Raw genomic sequence first — 24293 nt, forward strand, 5'->3', positions numbered from 1 at the left:
TGTATGGAGGATGGTGGTGACCCATGGTTCTTCTCAGACCACCCTTGAGATCCAGATTTACCCCAAGCATGCTAGCCCTTACCTAAATCATCAGAATGATCAAAATAGCAACGAAATCTGAAGAATAAACTGATGTCCTGTGCTGCTAATCTATGTGAAAGAAACAGATTGCAATTGATAGAAAAGAAGGAGGAAGAAGACATATTAGAGCGATATTGGGAAAATCCATTGCTTAGCTACACCGGGAATTCAAGGGCACATCCATGGGTTTGTTTTTGGATTTTTGCTCTGAATGTTGTGGATATTGCAGCAGTTTTGGATACAGATTAGGTCAATACAATGGGGCTGGTATATGTCCTGCCAACCCAACATGGTTTACACACACAATCAATGTGGACTGTCAGTGAGAGACAGTTGTAAAAAAAAAAAAAAAAAAAAAAAAAAAAAAAGAGACTCACTGCTATATAAACTAGGAGGAATTATAAATAAAAATAAGAGGACATTGTTTTGAAGCAGAATACACAAAGATTTTGGCATGGAATACATAAAGATTCCCCACCGAAATCAGTGTGACCAGGAGCTTAGTTTTAAAGAACAACAGATCACTGATGCAATACTCCATTGCTATGGAAGGTATGAGAAGGAGGAAAAGCGGACAAACACCGTTTCATTGTGGTAAAATGGGGTGACCGAAACTACATCCTAAGGCCATGTTCCCACTGCGTCAGTTTCGTAATATTCACAGCCGTTGTAACAACGGCCGTGATTACTACGGAACTTACGTAGTGGTACCTTCTAAGTAATCCCTGCTGGAGTGTATTCACATGGTATACACTCCTGCCCAGATCCCTAGTGGCGCCACAAGAAACTGACATGCCAGTTTTCTGTGGCCACTATTCATTGAACAGTGGCAGCAGGAGACATGTCAGTGTACACAATGGAGAGCAGCAGTGCACTCCATTGTGAGCAGCGGGGAATTCGGATTCGGGCACACACGGATGCTCCCGCATCCGAATTCTGTGGCAGAGAAAATCATCCGGCCGGTACTGCAGTACTGGCCTGGGATTATCTTCTCTGACACTGGCCGTTCTGTGACCCGGTCGGGTCACGGAACGGCCGGTGTCATACAATGTGGGAACATAGCCTAAAGGTGGACCACTGTTTTCCTCTGGGTGTCATGGTCAAAGTTGGCCTGGCCCACTAGAGTATTCTTGCATATTCAGGCTCTGACTACAAATGTGTAAACGGATTAGACATGAATCTCAATGACTGTTCAGACCCCGACCAGTCAGACGAATACATGGGAAGAGAAGCACGCTGCCATGTCTATGAGAGACAGCCCTATACACTTACTGTACATTATGTGGCCTTCTCAGTCACGTATCACGGAGCCAGGAGAGAACACGTTAAGCCTAGACTTCTCCTTATTCCTCGTTCTCCTGATCAACCCATGTCTGACTGATTTCTGACATATCAAAGGATTCCATTGTGAAAGTTCCAATTTAATTCCAAATTTCTAAAAAAATATAGGCAATTTGACAAATCTAAAAATTTTGAGATTTCTAGGGCTACACGGCCACAGACCTCCTGCGTTGTCAATCATGTTCTATAAAGTACTGCTATGATCCCTACCCTGCACAGGATAAATAAAAATATAACCCTGAAACCTAGAAGAACTCAGAGTTTCACATGACTTTAGATCAATCATGGCAATCTCAACTTGGATGAAATTAATTCGGACCTTATCAAATCTGATGGCCGATGCCAATTATTAAGACCAGAAATGGATTTGGGGAAAATTCGCTTATCTGTAGATTTGACCCAACAAAGGGCCGAAAGGTCTATCAGAACAACAACCCATATGGAGTCTATCAATTGATACTAGGGTCTATTTCTTATTGGGTCATTCAAAGATAATCTTACCGATCATATGTCCTGTATGTACAATGATAACAAGGATTGTGATGCAATGAAGTGAGGACGTGCACAAGTTTTATATAGATGAAGGAGCACTCGGAAACATTTCCGTTGGTAGTCCTGAGGTTTTCTAGCACATGCTATAAAGTGCTCTCTGCCCTTTCATATTCCATCAAGTTATATTTTTCTACAACTGCACTTCAAAGCATGAAGTCTATTTCAGAAAATGATAGGTTGTATATATAGTAACACTAATTATCGGATCGGTTTCCGCATCCATTGGCAAAAATACAAAATGCACAGAGAGTGTGGTTTAGGCCGAGCAGTTGGTTGTAAATAATACATAATGCTCATTACAGACAATATATAAACATAGAGAATAAAAAAAGGAAATTCTTTTCGAAATCTGTATGTACAAATAGCACATGTAACACGTGTCTGTTCCAGTCTCAATTTACAAATCATTGTCATAGTAATACTGAAAAAAAGAAGCAAAATAGGCTATTCTACAGGCGGGTCGAAAAATATAAAGTGCTTTCAATTTGTCCCTTGTCGCAAAGTATATTGTTGTTGTCTTCATGGATTCCTTCCCTTGTAAAAAATGGGATTTTTATTTTTTATTCATAGCAGATTTCTGTGTCAATGGTACTATGGAATTCAGTAATAATCCGAATCCTCGCCGTCAGCATCGTCTTCTTGTAAATGGTTACGGAATTTTGGCAGCATCAGCCCAGTCATGTTCAGTTGATCTATAGAATTGAAAGAGCAGACGCTGCACTTTAATAAGTGTGAAGTATTTTTTTGTTCCTAACAGTAAAATGTATATTGTCTGAAGAAAGTATAAAAAGTCACATAAAATACATAGAGACATAGAGTTTAACAAGGAAATACTTTCCATTTGTTCCCACTTACACAATGCGTTGCTTTGTCTTAAGACAGAAAAAAAAGACAGAACTGTTACCCTAATTTGATTACTAGAGTACGTACACCTCAGTTCCATTGGTCAATGACTCTACCACTGTCATGAGACAGAAACATTCAACAAGGTATTTTCCTCCATACAGTAGTATGGATGCTGGGGGTCACCACTATAGAACTCCCGAAAGACAGCCTGGCGTACAACTGAGATGAACACAGGAGATAGTGTATGTCAGCATAATCATGAGCATTCCCTAAAATCCTGATTAATAGAAATTTGACAGACAAGGCCGTCCTCAACATGCTCCTCTACAATCTTTGCATTATTCTGACCTTTTATGACATCTTCTATATGCCCTTTCTTTTACCCCTTTGTGGTCAACCTAATTTTGGCCTCATTGGCCAAACTGTTTTCTTCAAATTTTATATCATTTTAAGAGCTGTAATTTTTTGTTAGCATTGGTAATTGGGACTTGTTTTTGTAGAACAATTTGGATTTTTTTTAAATAGAAGTTTGAATAACTCATTGATTACATTAAAGAGGTTAAAGAGGTTATCCAGCGGTTAAAAAAAACTTAATGAACATCTTTTGCTTACCGTGCTCCCCTAGTATCCTGCTATTTTAGAGAGGAACTTGTCCCAGGTGTGACAGCCTGCTCAGCCAATTACTGGCCACAGGGCTGTCCTGACTCAGCCAGTGATTGGCTGAGAGGGCTGTCACTCCTGAGACAAGTTCGTCTCGGAATTTGCTGATCTGCATTCAGCATCGGGGGAGCGATGAGAGGTAAGAATAATATGTTTATTATGTTTATCAACATGGCCAACAATGTATAAAATTTCTTTAACACTGAATAACCCTGTTAATAATTAAGACTAAAGTCTTAATAAAGCCCCCTTCAATTATTATAGCAAAAAAATATACATTACCTTTCTCTACACACGTACCTGGAGTTAGCACTGTGAGGGTAGCTCCTGCCACAACTTCACCAACTTTGTTCTTGGCAAAACAACGATAAATTCCCTCATCCGTAACGCGTACCGATTGTATCTGAAGCCATCCAGTCACTTCATACTTCTGAGGGCCTCCTCTAAACTAGAAAGTCAATGAAGATAAATTGAATTTGGAAGACGCTAAATAGAATATATGTTTGCAGAACTGATATTTAAAGGTTTTTTTTTAGCATCGTAGACAAGGTATAGACGGCCACAGAACTCAGGTAGGGAGCTACTGTTTCTTAAAGGGGTACTCAAGTGAAAAGCTTTTTCACAGTAATTGAAACACATTACAAAGTCATATAACTTTGTAATATGCTTCAATCCCCCATCTGCCCCCCTTCCCTATCTTTTCCCCCCTCAATACCCCACCAGGAAGTGAAGTAAACTCATTCTTTCCTAATGACTGTTGACCCCAGGAAGCCATTTTGTGACAATGACATTATCAAGAGGGAGGTGGGTCTAAGCCCTGTAAGGCCAGCCTTCCTTTGTCAGATGACTAGGGTTGCTCAGCTCTGATTGGCTGAACAAGCTGTAAGCCATCTAACAGTTCTACAGAGTCAGTTAGACATCATAGGAGACAAAGTGCATCATGGGAAAGCCCAAACCAGGAAGCAAAGAAAAAAATGAAGACACCAACTGGAGCTTCAGCGACCTGTAAACATCCGAAAATTTAAACGGAGACAGACTTAGGAGAGATGATAAATGTAAAAACTATGTTTGATTGATTTTTTTTTTTTTTCAGCGTCGGAGTACTCCATCTCATGAAGATTATCACTCTTTGCTTGAAATTCATGAGCCAAAATAGAGAAGAGCTCTCGATGGCCCAAAGAGTTGTGTCCCACCAAGCTGCACTCCTGTCCCAGCCATAAAATTTAAATCTACAAAACATATAAAGCTTTTACTATAATGTTCCTTTAAATCACCATCTAAACGTGCAGTATAGTAGGTGGAAAATATATGCAGTTTACAAAACTGAGAAAATAACATAAGTATTTCTTTACTTCCCACTACCCTTCTTATGTTGATCTCTCGCTTGGCATCTGGTTTAGCGGAATGAATCAAACCTTGTGATTTTAACTTACAAATAAGTTTTCATTAAAAAGTAAATGAAACTTCATAAAAACCTGACCTGCAATTTCCACTACACTTGGCTTTGTGACAAGTCCTCTTGGTAATGCTTAATTCAACATTAAACTGTCTTAATGATTAAACTCCAGACATTTCAATACACTGAATGAGAACCAGTAGCGAAATTTGATGGGGGGCAGAGGGGGCGGCCGCCCCCGGGCCCACTCTGGCAGGGGCCCACTGTGATCTCCAGAGATTATAATTTGACGCCGCTGCCCGCCGCTGTCCGCCGCTGCCCGCCGCTGCCCGCCATTGGATGGGTGAGTGCAGCCCCCCCCCTCTGTTACCAGCAGCCCGATGCAGCCCGGCCCCGGAGGCTCACAGCTCCAGCCCCGCCTCCTGCATCCCTCTCCTCTCCTGCTCGTCGGCAGACGTGTGACGTCATCCGTTGCTGCCCGCCCGAGCAGGAGGGGAGAGAGATGCAGGCGCCGCGGGTCTGGAGCTGTGAGCCTCCGGGGCCGGGCTGCATCGGGCTGCTGGTAACAGAATATGTAAGCAGCTAACGGCACCGGACCAGAGAGGACCTGCTGGATCCACCAGAGGTGAGTATACTTTTGTTTTTTTGTTTTTTACATGAATGCTCATGTGGGAGCTTCACTTGGGGCCTATAACATGTGGTTACAGAGGGGGTCCTATACTATGTGGGGGCTGTACAGGGGAAAAATGCCATGTGGGGGGCTACAGAGGGATGCTTTTACTGTGTGGGGGGCTTCAGGGGGGGATAATATGTTGTGATTATTCTATGTGGGGGCTGGCTGCACAGGGACCTATACTATGTGGGGGGGGGGATAATATGTTATGGCTATACTATCGGGGGAGGGAAATATGTGGGGGCTGGCTACACAGTGAGTGACATCCCCGTATACTGTGCATATACTGAGTGACATCCCTGTATACTGTGCATATAGTGAGTGACATCCCCCTATACTGTGCATATAGTGAGTGACATCCCCGTATACTGTGCATATACTGAGTGACATCCCCGTATACTGTGCATATAGTGAGTGACATCCCCGTATACTGTGCATATAGTGAGTGACATCCCCCTATACTGTGCATATAGTGAGTGACATCCCTGTATACTGTGCATATACTGAGTGACATCCCTGTATACTGTGCATATACTGAGTGACATCCCTGTATACTGTGCATATACTGAGTGACATCCCTGTATACTGTGCATATACTGAGTGACATCCCCCTATACTGTGCATATAGTGAGTGACATCCCTGTATACTGTGCATATACTGAGTGACATCCCCCTATACTGTGCATATAGTGAGTGACATCCCTGTATACTGTGCATATACTGAGTGACATCCCTGTATACTGTGCATATAGTGAGTGACATCCCTGTATACTGTGCATATACTGAGTGACATCCCTGTATACTGTGCATATACTGAGTGACATCCCTGTATACTGTGCATATACTGAGTGACATCCCCGTATACTGTGCATATAGTGAGTGACATCCCTGTATACTGTGCATATAGTGAGTGACATCCCTGTATACTGTGCATATACTGAGTGACATCCCTGTATACTGTGCATATACTGAGTGACATCCCTGTATACTGTGCATATACTGAGTGACATCCCCGTATACTGTGCATATAGTGAGTGACATCCCTGTATACTGTGCATATACTGAGTGACATCCCTGTATACTGTGCATATACTGAGTGACATCCCTGTATACTGTGCATATACTGAGTGACATCCCCGTATACTGTGCATATAGTGAGTGACATCCCTGTATACTGTGCATATAGTGAGTGACATCCCTGTATACTGTGCATATACTGAGTGACATCCCTGTATACTGTGCATATAGTGAGTGACATCCCCCTATACTGTGCATATAGTGAGTGACATCCCTGTATACTGTGCATATACTGAGTGACATCCCTGTATACTGTGCATATACTGAGTGACATCCCTGTATACTGTGCATATACTGAGTGACATCCCCCTATACTGTGCATATAGTGAGTGACATCCCTGTATACTGTGCATATACTGAGTGACATCCCCCTATACTGTGCATATAGTGAGTGACATCCCTGTATACTGTGCATATACTGAGTGACATCCCTGTATACTGTGCATATACTGAGTGACATCCCTGTATACTGTGCATATACTGAGTGACATCCCCGTATACTGTGCATATAGTGAGTGACATCCCTGTATACTGTGCATATACTGAGTGACATCCCTGTATACTGTGCATATACTGAGTGACATCCCTGTATACTGTGCATATAGTGAGTGACATCCCTGTATACTGTGCATATACTGAGTGACATCGCTGTATACTGTGCATATAGTGAGTGACATCCCTGTATACTGTGCATATAGTGACATCCCCGTATACTGTGCATATAGTGAGTGACATCCCTGTATACTGTGCATATACTGAGTGACATCCCTGTATGTTGTGACTTTACTATGTGGGGGCTGGCTACACAGGGACCTATACTATTTGGGGGATACAAGAAGGGGGGAATAATATGTTGTGGCTATACTATGCGGGGGCTACAAAGGGGGATATACTATGGGCGCTACACAGGGGGAAGGGCTATACTATGTGGGGGGGCCTATATTATGTGGGACTGCACAGGGCATCTTTATTATGTGTGGGGGGCTATATGCCTGACTACTATTTGGAGGCACATATTGGGCCTGACTGCTTATGTGGAAGCACAGAGGGGGCACTGTTACTGTGTAAAGCAATGGGGAATATAAGGTTATAATGAGGTATAAGGTTAGGATGATGCTAGAACGTGGAGCCTAAAGTGTTTGTCTCGCAGATTCTGGGGAGACGAGTCATGGCTGGAGAAATCTTCATGATGGGATGAGCCAGATGAAAAGAAAAGGAAAAAACAGACAGCTTTCACTACCAAGAACGTCACTTATGATTCATGTAGGAAGACGCCTCCTGTAAGTCACTGGAAGTAACTGCACAATCATGCATAATCACTTTTTTGGTGCATTCACACGTACAGGATCTGCAGCAGATTTGATGTCGGGTTCCGTCATTGAGTAATAGAACAGGAAAAGAGTTGTCAGCTCACCCACTCAGTCTTGCTTCACCTGATGTGTGGATCTCCGTGATGTGGAAGCTCGCGGGTACTAATATTGGAGACCGCAGCCCGAATCATCCATGATAAGAAAAAATGTGTTCATCCGCAGCTTCATAAAATTCAATGGCTTTATTCAACGTCACAAAACATAAAATAACAGGTGATTTAAAAGACACGCCGACGCGTTGCAGGGTGAGAACCCCTTAATCATGGGGATGATTAAGGGGTTCTCACCCTGCAACGCGTCGGCGTGTCTTTTAAATCACCTGTTATTTTATGTTTTGTGACGTTGAATAAAGCCATTGAATTTTATGAAGCTGCGGATGAACACATTTTTTCCGTCATTGAGTAACAAAGCTATCTGCAGCATCAAATCTGGTGCATATCCTTTATGTGTGAACACACTCTTAAAGGGGTAGTTCACCCAAAAAAATTTTCTTTCAAATCAACTGCTGCCATGAAGTGCCAGAGATTTGTTAGTTACTTCTATTAAAAAATCTCAAGCCTTCCAGTACTTATCAGCTGCTGTATGCCCAACAGGAAGTTGTATTATTTCCAGTCTGGAGAGCAGGAGATGTTTTCTATGGGGATTTGCTGCTGCTCTGGACATTTCCTGACATGGACAGAGGAGGCAACAGAGAGCACTTTGTCAGACAGGAAAGAAAACACCACTTCGTGCTGGACACACAGCAGCTGATAAGTACTGGAAGACTTAAGATTTTTTAATAGAAGTGAATTACAAATCTCTGGCACTTCATGGCACCAGTTGGTTTGAAAGAAATTATTTTTTTGGTGGACTGCCCCTTTAAGGTCTGTAGATCCTTTGTATAGCTGGATCTCTACCTCTATTTGGTCACTGCTAGAGATGAGTGACCTTACAGTAAGTTCAGGTTCACATGAACCCAAATTCTCTGAACTTCATCTCTAGTCAATGCTGAGGTAGAATATTGCATTTTATATACTGGTGCTATAAAGGGAATATTATTTATAGACAGTACAGCAGTATTATCCAGTCACTGTATGGTGATGACGGCAGTGGTCATGGTATTATTTGTCCTGTGTATACTCCTTTTATTGGTATTACTTGTGTTCGTGTAGTGGATTTTATTCAGTGACAGTATAGTGGTATTAGTCATGTTGTTGTAATGATGGTAGTGGCCATAGTGTTGAGGTATTATCTGTTACTTGTATACTGTAATAATGGTAGTATCAGTCTCTTTATAATAGATTGGCCAGTAACAGTAATTATGATATTCGCTTCCTGTATACTGGTGTTTTTTGGTAACTATAATAGCTATTTAGAGATATACAGTATTATCATGCATAGAAAATTGTCTTACCAGTGCTAACATTATACAGGAAATGTGTAATATTATTTTACATATCCTACAAATTTCCCTAGGACCCTACTTATATATATTATCACTGCTGTAACCTGTTGTTGCATAATAGATAGATAGATAGATAGATAGATAGATAGATAGATAGATACAGTAGATAGATAGATAGATAGGAGATAGATAGATAGAAGATAGATAGATACAGTAGATAGATAGATAGATAGATAGATAGATAATAGATAGATAGATAGATAGATAGGAGATAGATAGGAGATAGATAGGAGATAGATAGATGGATAGATAGATAGATGATAGATAGATAGATAGGAGATAGATAGGAGATAGATAGGAGATAGATAGATGGATAGATAGATAGATGATAGATAGATAGGAGATAGATAGATAGATAGATAGATAGATAGATAGGAGATAGATAGGAGATGGATAGACTTGGCACCATTTCTGTAAATAAAAATGAGTTGAAATACAACACAACACGACCTAAGTGTGTTATGGTATGTGGGCTGGAGGGGTGTGAGTGCCAGGGCTGATTTTCAGTCCCAGTCCGGCCCTGCCCCCCCATGTCACTCCGCCGCGGCCGCCGCCATCTTAAGCTGATCGGGTGCACTGAGGTTGAGTATGGCCTCAGCGCACCACTGCTGGTACGTGCGCCGCCCACCTGTCAATCACCTCCGGCGCGGCGCTGTCCCTCTGGGTTCCGTCTCCCGCGCTCGCACCAGGTCAGTCACTTGCTGAACAGCATAGGAGCCGGACGGCCGCCTATGACTGCTGCTGCTGCACACAGAACAGGGGAAGGCCGACCTGGATATGTGGAAAACGGGGTGAGGCTGGACATGTGGAAAACAGAGGTGTGCTGGACATGTGGAAAAGGGGGGGTGGTGCTGGACATGTGGAAAAGGGGGGTGGGGTGCTGGACATGTGGAAAAGGGGGGGTGCTGAACATGTGGAAAAGGGGGGAGCTGAACATGTGGAAACAGGGGGAGCTGGACATGTGGAAACAGGGGGAGCTGGACATGTGGAAAACTGGGGGAGCTGGACATGTGGAAAACTGGGGGAGCTGGACATGTGGAAAACTGGGGGAGCTGGACATGTGGAAAACTGGGGGAGCTGGACATGTGGAAAAGGGGGGAGCTGAACATGTGGATACTGGGGGGGCTGGACATGTGGAAACAGGGGGAGCTGGACATGTGGAAACTGAGGGAGCTGGACATGTGGAAACTGGGGGAGCTGAACATGTGTAAACTGGGGGAGCTGGACATGTGGAAACTGGGGGAGCTGAACATGTGTAAACTGGGGGAGCTGGACATGTGGAAACAGGGGGAGCTGGACATGTGGAAACAGGGGGAGCTGGACATGTGGAAAACTGGGGGAGCTGGACATGTGGAAACATGTGGAAAGCAACCGAGCTTCAATACCACACACACACACACACACACACACAAGATAAAGACAGGGGTGGTGTTTTTTTTTTTCTAGAAGAGAGCAATCATGTTTTTCTTATCCTGAAGAACCTCTTTCATTTTATGTGTCTATATATGTAAATGTAGAAGCCTCTAACACTGCTCTTTATCTTAATTCACTATGAGTAATGGAGCAGAATATACCCTTTATTATTTAGAAAGCATTGTTGTTAAGTGAGGTTCCCTTTGGGTAACATAATCGGTTGGGGGCCCACTCAGACTTGCTCGCCCCCCCTAGGCTGAACCCCTAGCTACGCCCCTGATGAGAACACATGCTGGGGCTACACAATGTCCATGTGTGTACAGTGCAGTCAGTAAAGGGCATTCTATACGGCTCATAAGGGAGAATCTCATTCAATTTAAACTTCACTGTGCAACAATGGAAAGGAAGGAAATCCCCAATCTGCAGGTGGTGGTCTATGGTGGTCTGCTGTCTATGGGGACTACAATAGAATCCCAATCCAATTCATATACAAGAGAGAATTTACACGCTCCAGAATAATATACAAAATATATATTTATGAATCAGTCCACAGGATAGGGGGGGTCCGACCTACGAACCTCCCGGTGATCTCTGTATCGACCCCTGGCTTTTGTGTTATGAATAAAGCTGAGGCTACGGCACATGACCCATGGCTCTATACATTCCTATGGACATGCTGGAAAGAGCTGAGTAGGCCAGAAAAGCTCTGGATTCTGCTCTCTCCGGTGGCTCTGTTCATTCCTATGGAGCCTCTGGAGAGAGCAGAGTACAGCGCTCTTCTGGCCTACTCGGCTCTTTCCTATTCTTTCTGACTTTACTGCTTTACTATTGAAGTATGTTGCACTAGCATTGTCCAGTATTCATACAATTTATTGTATGTACAGTATATAATTGGGGGGGGGGGGATTTACATCTGCAATATTACTATTGTACACCTCTTGCGTGTTGCTTTTCCATGCTTATTCGCAATATTGTATCATCACAGAAAATAGCCAAAATACAAATACTACTGAACAGATTTTAAAGAACAATAAGAAAGACGACTGATTAGGATTTGTCCCCTGACATAGATGCAGCAGACAACATGCCGACTGGAGGCTTTGTGAAGATGTGTCTGGAGTGGATTATTAGGCTAGGCTAATAGGCTCCAATGTGCTATACGATTAAGTGGGCTTCAATAAGATTTTTTGGCATATGAAATTTTTTTTTCTATTTGATCCTAAAAACATCAGCTCATCAGTCCACATATCACCTCACTATCCCTAGATAGAATTTTCTTTAGTTGCAGTCACTTCTTATTCATGCCAGACAAGTTTAGAAAAAAGCAGATTCCAACGTTTGCAATAAATGTTCATTAAAATAACTTAGACACAGATTTTTTTTTTTAAAGGTGTCACTCGTTTTATGACTAAAGTATTTACTATATCAACCGTCTTACTGTAAGATCAGATCCAATAAAATACAGTATTGGCTTCCTAGTCGGACATACCCTAAATAAGACAATTCTGCTCTGAGCTAGAATTGTGCAATGGAGGTTTGTCACTGTCCTCAACCGTCCTTCTATCAAAGTGACTACCTCCAATAGTGTATTTCAGTCGGGAGTTAACACCTTGAGGGTATGTTCACACAACGTTTTTTGAGGTATTATTTAGACAAGCATCATTTCGAGGTGAAAATACGCCTGCATTTTTAGGCTATGTTCACACTACGTAAAAAAACACGGCCGTTATGAAATACGGCCGTGTTTTTTACGTAGTGTGAACATAGCCTTATAGCGGTAAATAGAGGGCATGTTTATTTTTATAAGTTGTGTGCACTTTTTGACAATTTCCCATTGACTTCAATGGGGCACTTTATATTTTTGAAATTACAGCTGTATTTTGCCCTTATTTTTACACTGTGTGAACTTACCCTTATAATGTCTCCAATCAGTTGATAGACAAGCATGTAAAAGAAACATACTGGAAGCCTGGAATGAAGATCCATCTAGGCAAAAAGTTTGATAATGACATGGAATATCCATGGAAAATCAGGACTATTAGAAAACCTTTAAACCCCTGTGCAAAAAGCGGTATTTTACAAGCTGTTAATCTGACATTGCCTCTGCCTAACTTGTGCATAATACACTGACTCTCCTGTCCACTAAGGTGGAACTGGTGCCACCTGTCATGACTCCCCTGCCTTGACCTGACTCAGCTACACGGCTGCTAGCCTTCCAACCGCAGCAACTTTGCCTCTGCCAATGCACTGGTCCTTTCATCGGATGTGTCTCACGCCAGGCATATTAGAAAGACTTTTGGGGTAGCATCCTCATGCCTTCTAGCAGCAGAAGTCCAGCTTCTGCATCTTGAAGCCAGATAAAAGGTAAAAACCTAGAAGGTACTTAGACTCCCCTCCCAAATTTGGCCCTAAATCAGACTGGTGTGGTAGCATAGTGGCTGAACACCTGTTAGACACATGAAGCCCTATCCTCAGGTTATGACATAGTATTAGACGAGCAGGGGCCCAACTCTCAGGAACCCAACAATGAGTTGTTTGAAAGAGTCGTGGCACTTGGGCAAGGGTGGTTGCCTCTTCATCATTTGTATTAGGTCTTGTCCTGCACAGTACATTACTTTTTTTGCAACTGTTCTTGGTATTACACCTATTCACTCATTGCAATATGAAGCAGAGTAGAACAAGTTGCTGAGGTCGCCTGAGTCCCATGGCTCCTTTAAACAGCTGATCGGCAGGGGTTCTGCGAGTTGGACCCCCACGGATCTAATATTCTGAGGATAGGCCATCAATTTTACAAGCCTGCAAAACCCTTTTAAGTAGCAGTCAAGAGGTTGTACTAAGTAAATGTATGTTATATGTGTTACATTGACGAAGACTCAACATTTGGATGTTATTACAGTAGATTTCCCATTGGGACTTTACATCTCAGTCAGATCCAGGTCAAAAAAATCCAACTGTTACTGTACAGAAAGCAAGAATCATCAATTTCGATGTCATGAAATGTATAAGTCTTTTTCTAGACAGACAGGAAATCCCTAAGTAAGAGCAGTAGAGCCTGTTATATAGAGTCCTTATTCTACAAGAAAACAGTACAGTATCACTTCCCAGAGGAGCAGCAGCTGCAAAACACACAGAGATTAATTCTCAACTTGAAAGAGTTAAATTTTCTATTTCTGTTTATTATCTGTATATGTAGATACGCCCACGTTACAAAGCTAGTGAGGGTCAGACTTTTACCTGGAAACTCCTGGCGTGTGGTTAACAGTACATTTTCACATTATTGTGGTCACGGGTGCGAAGATAGCCAAAGCCTGCTGGAAATACATATGTGGTGCCAAAAATAACATGGTCAAATCTAACGTCAAGTGGAGTCATTTTAAGTATTTTGCAGTATGATTCTACGTATGACGCCAATTGAGTAACCTCATGTCAATAATTCTACTCCTGTAGCAGATAACTTATATGTGGAAACAATTTCAATATTTATATAATATTTATATAAATTTCAAAATTAATGTCCTGGTGTAATTCATTCATAACATACTGGGCCTCATCCTTGAGATTCTGAGGGTCCCAGCAGTTGGGCATCTATCTATAGGATAGGGCATAAGGGTCCTTTTACATGGTTGTGCAAGGATGCAAGCAAGCACCGATCAGCAAGATCAGCACTCGTTTGCAGTGCCTTCAGATCTCCACAGTCAGGTCGCATGAACGATCCTAGTATCGTTTGTACGGCCATCTAAATATATTGTTAGGGGTATGGATGCCAAAAGGGGCATTTTCCCACTCCTGGGCTGATCGCTGACAAATTTACACAGGCCGATTATTGAATTTCTAGCAACGTTTCTTGCCAATAATCGGCCCTTGTAAAAGGGGCTTAGGTTATTTTAACTTGTCCAGAAATAAAAATCCAACATTGAAGCGGCAACTCACCGTCCAACTGCAAATTTATTTCAGGTGTTCATCGGTTAACAGGCAAGGTGATCGTACAAGGCCAGTTGAAGGACGGAAGTGTGAAACGGCCATAGTCTCAGTGGGACACTATCGTCTTGCCTGTTTACTGATGAACAGTGTTTGCCTGAAGTATAGTTGCACTTGGACGGAAAGTTGCCGCTTCTATGTTGGATTCTTATTTCTGGATTACAAATGGTCTCTTTGGCTGTCCACCACCTGTAGTGCTATAAACATCATACTTGCGAAGACTGCTCACCAGCAGCCCCCAAGGCATCGTATGGAGACATAGTGCCTAGCGTCTCCTATGCTCTTTATGAACTATGTTACTTTAACTTGGAATACCCCTTTAAAGGTCAGGGCCATGTACCCCATAGCAGTCACAACAGCCATGATAGATTTGGATTTTTAAACCTCAGCACTGTATTCTAAACTCATCCCGAACCAACTCTCGGCAACATAGGGGAGAACACAGACAAGGACTCATGGGCCAAGAATGGAATCCTCTCAAGTTACACTGACCCACATCAGGGCAAAGTGCTCACTCTGACTATATACTGCAGACACAAAAAAGCATGTATGTAACAATTTAAAGGGGTTGTATCATACTCTTACATATTACCCAGCTATGGTGGTCACCCATTCTAAATGTTTAACTGATAGGCCTCCGACCACTTGCCCTGGCCCTAAGAGTTCCAATTGCTTAAAAAACAACAACAATGGGGCAGTAATAGGTGCCTCTATAACCAGATTCAAGTACATGACAACCAGACATACAGGGATTGGTTATTTCTAATGTGTATTGTTAGAAATTCTGAATAGTGAATACCTTTTGCATCATGATGTAGAAATATCTAGAACATTGTTTTGGTCTTTGTTTCAGTTTTTTAATTTGTTGCTTTTCTCTAAACTACATGGTGTATAACGTTACAAACTAAAGCTAAACAGCTTTTTCCACAGTTACCATACAATCCCTTTAATCACTGACAATATTTTGCCAAATGTGAATGTTTTTAATTTAAGTTCATCAACACAAATGAAAACCTAGAGCCGGAGATCCATTCAGAGCTGTCTGATTAGCCGGACTCTTGGAAGCTTGTTATTTCAGTTTACAAAAATTTGCTCTAATTTGCTGGAATTCCCCGGCCCTATGTGTCAGTATCATGCAATGTCAATGTGAAGGAGGAAAACAACCAGCATGCATTGTATTAACTCCAAAAATGAAATGAAATGAGCTCTATGTATTACTATGAACAGATCCAGCAGTGTAGCTAGAGGGTGCATGCTCTCAGAGTGTAGAGGGGCTGGGGGGGGAGAGTGGCGTTTGCACTATTAGGCTATATTCACACTCTGTATGACACTGGCCATTCCATGACCCGGTTGGGTCACAGAACGGCCAGTGTCAGAAAAGATCATCTCGGCCGGTACTGCAGTACTGGCTCGATGATCATTACCACCGCTGAATTCGGAAGTAGGCGCATCTGTTTGCACCCGCATCTGAATTCCCTGCTGTGTGGCCAGAGCCGTACGCTCTATTGTGTGCACTGACAGGGTTTTCTGCGGCCGCTATTCATTGAATAGTGGCCGCAGAAAACTGGCATGTCAGTTAGGAATCCCACACGGAGTGTATACCATGTGTATACACTCCGGCCAGGATTCCTTAGAAGGCAGCACTACGTAGATTACTACGGTACTTACATAGTGTGAACATGGCCTTAGGGGGACAATTATCAAGACTGGCGTTCTTGTCCATCAGTCCTAGATTAAGCCCCGTCTCCTTTTTCCAGGCCTCTGAGTATAGGTGTCCGGCCTTGTGCCTGGCATGGCCATTGCGCAAAAGTCTCCACCTGCTCTTGAGTACATGTAGATTTTTTCCCCGTTTAGCCTTAATAAATTAGGCATAGGAGGAGGCCACGTCTCCTCCCTGCCTTGACACCCCCCTGTCCGCTCTTCAGGTGAGCAGGGGATACGTCTGGCGTATACCAAGGGCGCATCTTGATAAATGTCTACCTTAATGTTTTAATAGTAAAGAGGGACACATGTGGGTTAACACTATTCAGCAGAGGCAGTGACAGGGTAGGGAAGGCAAGGGCAGGCAGTTTAATCCATGAATACATGCCAGAATATAAGGATATCTATCACATTGTGGAGAAGAGGCACCAAACTGAATCCTTGCTCTGAGTGCCAAGGGGTCTCCACAACAATAATCTGGCTAAATAATTAGCAGTGATCGGAATCAATCTAAATTTCACCACAAATTTGGATTTGTTAGAATCCAAACTTTTTGTGATTCATTTCAGATTTGTATCACCCTGCTCCTGGATGCTGAGTGGCCCAGATGTAAGCAACGATGCTCTATGCATTGTGGTTTCCAATCACTACGTTCACTTGACCAGGCAATTGGGGCACTTCCAAATTGGAATCAGGATCCAAATCTGAAACAAATCTGATAAATTCTCCGAACTGAACCCAGAATAAATCTCAAGAAGACAGAAAGTGTTATATTTTCCAATAGATACATTGTTACATATTCCAATACACAAAGTGGTGCATATTGCAATACAGATAATGTTACTTGGGCCCTTACATACAGGTACATGTTCTAATTTCTCTCTAACTCATTAATATAAGTAAATACCTGCACAGAGATATGTGGATCATCTCCTGGGAGAAGCAGCTCTGACCCTTCTTTCCTCCATTCTATGGAAGCCATGGGATAGGCAAAGACTTCACAGCCAAATATAGCATCCTTCCCGGTAACATTCCAGATGTCGTAGGGTGGGCTGAGGATCTGAGGTGCTGGAGAGAAGAAATATAATATGTTTAGGATTTGGACATTGTTACATACAGTCACTTATGTTGTTTATATTCAGCTCTTTTTATGTACTGGAAAGTTAGATTGGAATTTGTATCAGTATTATTGGAATTTGGAATTGTATTACTGGGAATTGTTAGATTTGAATTCGGATTGAGAGAAACTGATAAATATTCCAAAGTCAAGGACCCTTATATCATTATACCATGCTGTGAACAATAGTTTAAAAGATGAGCAACACTGCCAAAAGTTTGGGTTCGCACAAACCCAAAGATCAGCATTTGAATCTTGAACCTAACATGGCTGTATCCATGTTTATAAGTAACAAGGCCCCATAAATCACAAAATGAACAGGTTCATATACTTTGCTGACTGTTCTGCCTTCTAAAGGTTAGAGCGGTGAGGCAGCAGAAAGGATCCTATTGTTGGAAGATGAAATGATAGAAAGACATCAATTATAAGGCTATGTTCACACAATGTCTTTTTAAGGCTAAAAAAATGGCTTTTTTTAATATATAATCATAGCCATTAATGATGACTATGATCATTGTGCTAACAGCCTAATAGTGTTAATTTTAATGGTAAAAAAACTTTTATTAAGACCATCATACTCTAAACTGTAGGATACAAAAGTCAACAATAATATAACAATGTTACTGATTGCCAAGGGCAACAAAGTCTTTGATTATACTGACACATTGGGGGAGATGGTGTAAAGTAGAATTTTCTTAGTTGCCCCTAGCAACCAATCAGATTCCACCTTTCATTCCTCACATATTCTTTTGAAAATAAAAGGTGGAATCACATTCATTTAACTTAATAGAAAACATTTGAGGAAATTGACAACATTTTTCATAGAAATCAATGAAACAAAAAAATCTGACAGGTAGCTATGGCTAATGCTCTAAATGTGTGTATTCCACTGTAACATATGCCCTAGGTTCCATGGAGAGTACCTCTAAAACACATAGAGACATTGTCAGGAACCGGTGACACCAAACACACAGAGACAGTGAGCCCTGAGCTCAGCCCCTCCCACTGTCCCTACCTAATTGCCGCAATCTGCCCTAAAATGGCAGCGGACAACTTGGCAGCGATCCCTGGCCTGGATACGTGATACAATAGACAAGACAAAACGAACAAACGCAATAAGAATAATCAACAATCAGGGTCACAACAGTCTGGCAGCAAAGGTACAAAATCAGGATCCAAAAGAGTAGTCAGAAAACAGGCAATAAGGTCAGGGGCAGGCGGCAAGCAAGGGAGGTCAAAGATACAAACCAGGAATCAGGAGAAACCAGAAAACAGAACACACAAGCAGGCAGAGACTAAGTCAATAACCGGCCAGGCACAGGCAGAAACAGAAATCTTAAATAGGAGACCAGGAACCAAGTCCAGAAGATGATAGGAGGGACCAGCTGTCAATCACTGAGGCAAGGCAGGTTAACCGTTACATGACCAGGGAAGCTTAGAAGCACAGACACGGGTGGGGCAGGGAAAACAATTAGCAGATCAGAAAAAACAAGACACAGTTCAGACAGGGCAAAAACAAGGCAAACAAAACACAGAATAAATGGAAGATTATGGCCAAAATCGCAGTCTTTGGCGCAGAGGTCGAATCTTCGCAGCAGAGGGTGGCACTGATGCCTTTTCAGGCGCGATCATGACAGACATTTAGTAATAGCTGCTATGCATCCTTTTCAGTGGTGCTGAAAACTTTTAATGCATTATGGAGTGGAGGCCACCGATAAGACAATCATCACAATATTTTAAATAGCATGCAGACAATCTCAGCAATATGGAACCAACACTTTAAGGTGAATTTGTACTGTTCTGTATAAGAAAATCCCAAGATGGAGGAAAAAAACAGATGAGAGGGTCAAAAAGAAAGAGAAATCAGGTCATACAGGCTAGGTCAATACCAGGGGGTCAATGTCAGGTCCAAAGCTTGGACAAACATAGGCTGAATACCGAGAAACATGGATGCTAAACTGGATACATGCTGGTGAGGCTTAGAGAGACCATTCATGGGCATCTGTGGTCAGTAGGTGCCACGATACACAGAGGCTAAAGAGACCTGAAATGCCAGGAATGGATCTAAGGTCTTATTCTCACACTCCACTGTGCAACTTCACAGACTATATAACCTTAGTGGAATACTCAGCACGAGAATAAGGCCCCAGTGGCCCAGTACTGTGTATGAATGAACAGCACAATGATGCTGCACACGCATTCCCCTGAAAACCTGAGGAAGCATGGCCAGGCTCATGGGAACAGTCAGGAGAGGCAAAGAGATGGGCAGAGAGGACGGCATATTGCGGGGATGGAGGATTGTGCAGGCATATAGTGGGAGAAGAGGATGGTGCAGGCATAAGGTGGGAAGAGAGGATGGTGCAGGCATATGGTGGGAAGAGAGGATGGTGCAGGCATATGGTGGGAAGAAAGGATGGTGCAGGCATATGGTGGGAAGAGAGGATGGTGCAGGCATAAGGTGGGAAGAGAGGATGGTGCAGGCATAAGGTGGGAAGAGAGGATGGTGCAGGCATATGGTGGGAAGAGAGGATGGTGCAGGCATATGGTGGGAGAAGAGGATGGTGCAGGCATATGGTGGGAAGAGAGGATGGTGCAGGCATAAGGTGGGAAGAGAGGATGGTGCAGGCATATGGTGGGAAGAGAGGATGGTGCAGGCATATGGTGGGAAGAGAGGATGGTGCAGGAATATGGTGGGAAGAGAGGATGGTGCAGGCATATGGTGGGAAGAGAGGATGGTGCAGGCATATGCTGGGAAGAGAGGATGGTGCAGGCATATGGTGGGAAGAGAGGATGGTGCAGGCATATGGTGTGGGGGGAGATGATGATGCAGGCATATGGTGGGAAGAGAGGATGGTGCAGGCATATGCTGGGAAGAGAGGATGGGGCAGGCATATGCTGGGAAGAGAGGATGGTGCAAGCATATGGTGGGAAGAGAGGATGGTGCAGGCATATGGTGTGGGGGGAGATGATGGTGCAGGCATATAGTGGGAAGAGAGGATGGTGCAGGCATATGGTGTGGGGGGAGATGATGATGCAGGCATCTGGTGTGGGGGGAGATGATGGTGCAGGCATATGGTGTGGGGGGAGATGATGATGCAGGCATATGGTGTGGGGGGAGATGATGGTGCAGGCATATAGTGGGAAGAGAGGATGGTGCAGGCATATGGTGTGGGGGGAGATGATGATGCAGGCATCTGGTGTGGGGGGAGATGATGGTGCAGGCATATGGTGTGGGGGGAGATGATGATGCAGGCATATGCTGGGAAGAGAGGATGGTGCAGGAATATGGTGGGAAGAGAGGATGGTGTAGGCATATGGTGGGAAGAGAGGATGGTGCAGGCATATGGTGGGAAGAGAGGATGGTGCAGGCATATGGGTGGGGGGAGATGATGGTGCAGGCATCTGGTGTGGGGGGAGATGATGGTGCAGGCATCTGGTGTGGGGGGAGATGATGGTGCAGGCATATGGTGGGAAGAGAGGATGGTGCAGGCATATGCTAGGAAGAGAGGATGGTGCAGGAATATGGTGGGAAGAGAGGATGGTGCAGGCATATGGTGGGAAGAGAGGATGGTGCAGGCATATGGTGGGAAGAGAGGATGGTGCAGGCATATGGTGGGAAGAGAGGATGGTGCAGGCATATGGTGGGAAGAGAGGATGGTGCAGGCATATGGTGTGGGGGGTGATGATGGTGCAGGCATATGGTGTGGGGGGAGATGATGATGCAGGCATATGCTGGGAAGAGAGGATGGTGCAGGCATATGCTGGGAAGAGAGGATGGTGCAGGAATAAGGTGGGAAGAGAGGATGGTGTAGGCATATGGTGGGAAGAGAGGATGGTGTAGGCATATGGTGGGAAGAGAGGATGGTGCAGGCATATGGGTGGGGGGAGATGATGGTGCAGGCATCTGGTGTGGGGGGAGATGATGGTGCAGGCACAGGATGGGGAGAGAAGACAGTGCAGACCTATGGTGGGAAGAGGACAGTGCAGGCACAGGATAGAGAGAGAGGATGATGCAAGCACAGATGGCGTGAGGGCCATCTGAATGATTCTTAGATCGTGTGGGCTGCCACTGCCTATTACATGGAGCGACACGTTGCAAACCATCTCTGACGTAATCGCGCCCTTTTAGCATGTTGAAAGACCACTATCATTCGTCATTGTGCACGTTGGCTGCTAGCTAAGGTCAATAATAGTTTAAAGCTATAGGGCCTTTATTATTATTATTATTATTATTATTATTATTATTATTAAAAAGCGCCCTTAATTCCAGAGCGCTATACAAGTGGTAGGGGTAACAAACAGGTACAATATCAAAAACACATTACATGAAGGAAAATGGCAGACTGGTACGTGGGGGAAGAGGAGGGGTACGTGGGGTAAGCCCGCGAGGGCTTACAATCTAAAAGGTACTGGGAGAGAAACAGGAGGTGCAGCCAGTTAAGTGTGATGAGAAGTGTTAGTCTCTTATTTGTATTTTCTATACTTCTGAGGGGTTTCCCTATAAGAATGTAAGAATATAACTACTGAACATTGATGACTGTAGGAGGCTTTCACAGGTCCTGTGCTTGGAAGATGTGCTACGGACCGCAATGCAGAACTCCCGTAATCGCGGAACATGTGAATGCTTCCTTACTTCCTTCACAAAAGTGGTTGAAGTGCTAAGCGGTTACCAATAAAAATTTGAGCTTCATTTTGCTTCCACAGTAATTGTTGGCATTCACCTGTCCAACTGTACCCCAATGTCACTTTGCATAGTGTGGGTCTGGGTCCTTGTGGCCTCTACACTACTACTACTACTTTTATGGAATTGCACATAGCACATAGCGTTCAACATACACATCACCCAACAATGTATATGGCAAGAGAACGGTCTCCAGGCCACACTGTAGCCAGGCCAGTCTCTAGATCTTCTCAGTAAGGGTACCATCTTTAGGACTGCTCACACTCCACTTACGAAAACATGTATATAAAATAGTTGTTGTGGTTTTGTGGAATTGTTTGGAGGGTTGTGGGTACTAATGCATATATACAGAGATGCTTGTTGGTGTACTTTATGAGCCAATTAATAAGTATTGTTTTGTACAATGGAAAATTTGGTTTTATTTGCCTTATCCCGGCCATGCTTATACTCTCATTAAATTGGATGGTTTCCCATCAAATGTGGTTGTGGTTGGTCATGTGTTGTAATGACAAGTGATAAAGTGACAACAGCATTCTTGGGTTGTAAGAAAAACGTCACTGGCACAGCGATTGTGTAAGAGGAGCAGAAAACAGGATGTGCAGAGCCGGGTCGGCATCGAAGTGAAAAAGCTTTGACTATGGGGATTGAGTCTTGACTTGTGAGTCTTCCATTTTGTTGAGCCTGGAGTGAGGTGTTAAATGAAAGACTATGGGGGACATTTATCAAGATGTGCCCCTGGCGTACGCCACTGAGAAGGAACAGATCTGCTCCTTTTCTGTGGTGTAGGCCAGGTGTATCCCCAGCTCGCCAAATGGGTGGGCAGGGATGGCGCGGGAGGAGGCCACTCATTTATCAAAGTTTATGCCTGTTTCCAAAGCAGGTTTACAGCAGGCATAAATTTCTGCGCTATTCCAGCACCAAGCTCAGGTGCGCCTCTTAGTGAATCCAGCAAGGTAATTGGGATAGGGGCCTCATAAATGTCTCCCTATGTGTAATGATTCTGTGATGCTAGGGCCTAGTATTGGTCTGAGGGTTAAACCTCAATTTTTAAAAGGGTTGTGTCATGAAGAAAAGAAGGTATATACCCATAGTATACACTCCGGCTGGGATTCCAACCGGCCACACGAAAAACTGGCATGTCAGTTCTGTGCGGCCACTATTCATTGAATAGCGGCCACACAGACCTGTCAGTTCACACACAATGGAGAGTGTTGCTCCGGACACATTCTCCATTGTGTGCAATGGTGAATTGGGATGGGCGCGCACCCACCCAAATATAACAGAAATGATGATCATCCGGCTGGTACTACAGTACCAGCCAGGATGATCTTCACTGACACTGGCCGTTCTGTGACTCAGCCGCGTCACAGAACAGCCGGTGTTTTACGTAGTTTAAACCCTGCTGGTGCCATACCACAGTGCATACACTTACAATCCCCCTTGTGAAATAAAACAAACTGCCAGTACTAATGGGACAGATCAGCAGACTGCAACTGAACTGAGTGACCCAACATGGATGCCAGAAGGTGAGTCATGACCAAGGACAACAGGGGGGACATGGGGGAATAGTGAATCTATATATTTCAAGTGATATGTATGCTTGTACATTTGAAATTTGTTTCATTTAGCATAAAGTACCAGCATAGACCTAATATTCTTTGTAACACAGCTGCTTAAAAGATTGTGTGCCACTATAACTCCCAGTACAGGGGGCAGAGATTATAAGAGACATAAAAACAAGCATTCTGTGACTATTAGGGTCAGTTCACAAGTACAGACTCGAAGCGTAAATCTCGCTGCGAGTCTGTCAGGTCCTGGCAGTTCACTGTCACTACATAATCGCAGCTGTCTGATCGACCGCTGCGTATATGTAATTCTGCCGGCCCCTTAACCCCTTCTGCTGCCGCCCGGCTCCCGCTCCGCTCCCGCTCTGTATACATTACCTGTCCTCGCTGCACGGGGT

General features: G+C 43.6%; 1 protein-coding gene across 1 annotated transcript in view; it reads right to left on the bottom strand.

Annotated features, from left to right (window-relative positions):
- Positions 1-431: 431 nt before the first annotated feature.
- The window catches only part of KAZALD1 (Kazal type serine peptidase inhibitor domain 1), a 41257-nt gene continuing 17395 nt past the window's right edge, over positions 432-24293 (bottom strand). Inside the window, exons 3-5 of the mRNA XM_069980184.1 lie at positions 17440-17600; positions 3781-3928; positions 432-2666 (exon numbers count right to left, since the gene is read on the bottom strand). Coding sequence (XP_069836285.1) covers positions 2575-2666; positions 3781-3928; positions 17440-17600 — 401 coding nt within the window. The 3' untranslated portion in view covers positions 432-2574. The remainder of the gene's footprint in view (positions 2667-3780; positions 3929-17439; positions 17601-24293) is intronic.

The sequence above is a fragment of the Dendropsophus ebraccatus genome, chromosome 8 (genome assembly GCF_027789765.1).
Source record: "Dendropsophus ebraccatus isolate aDenEbr1 chromosome 8, aDenEbr1.pat, whole genome shotgun sequence".
Lineage (NCBI taxonomy): Eukaryota > Metazoa > Chordata > Amphibia > Anura > Hylidae > Dendropsophus > Dendropsophus ebraccatus.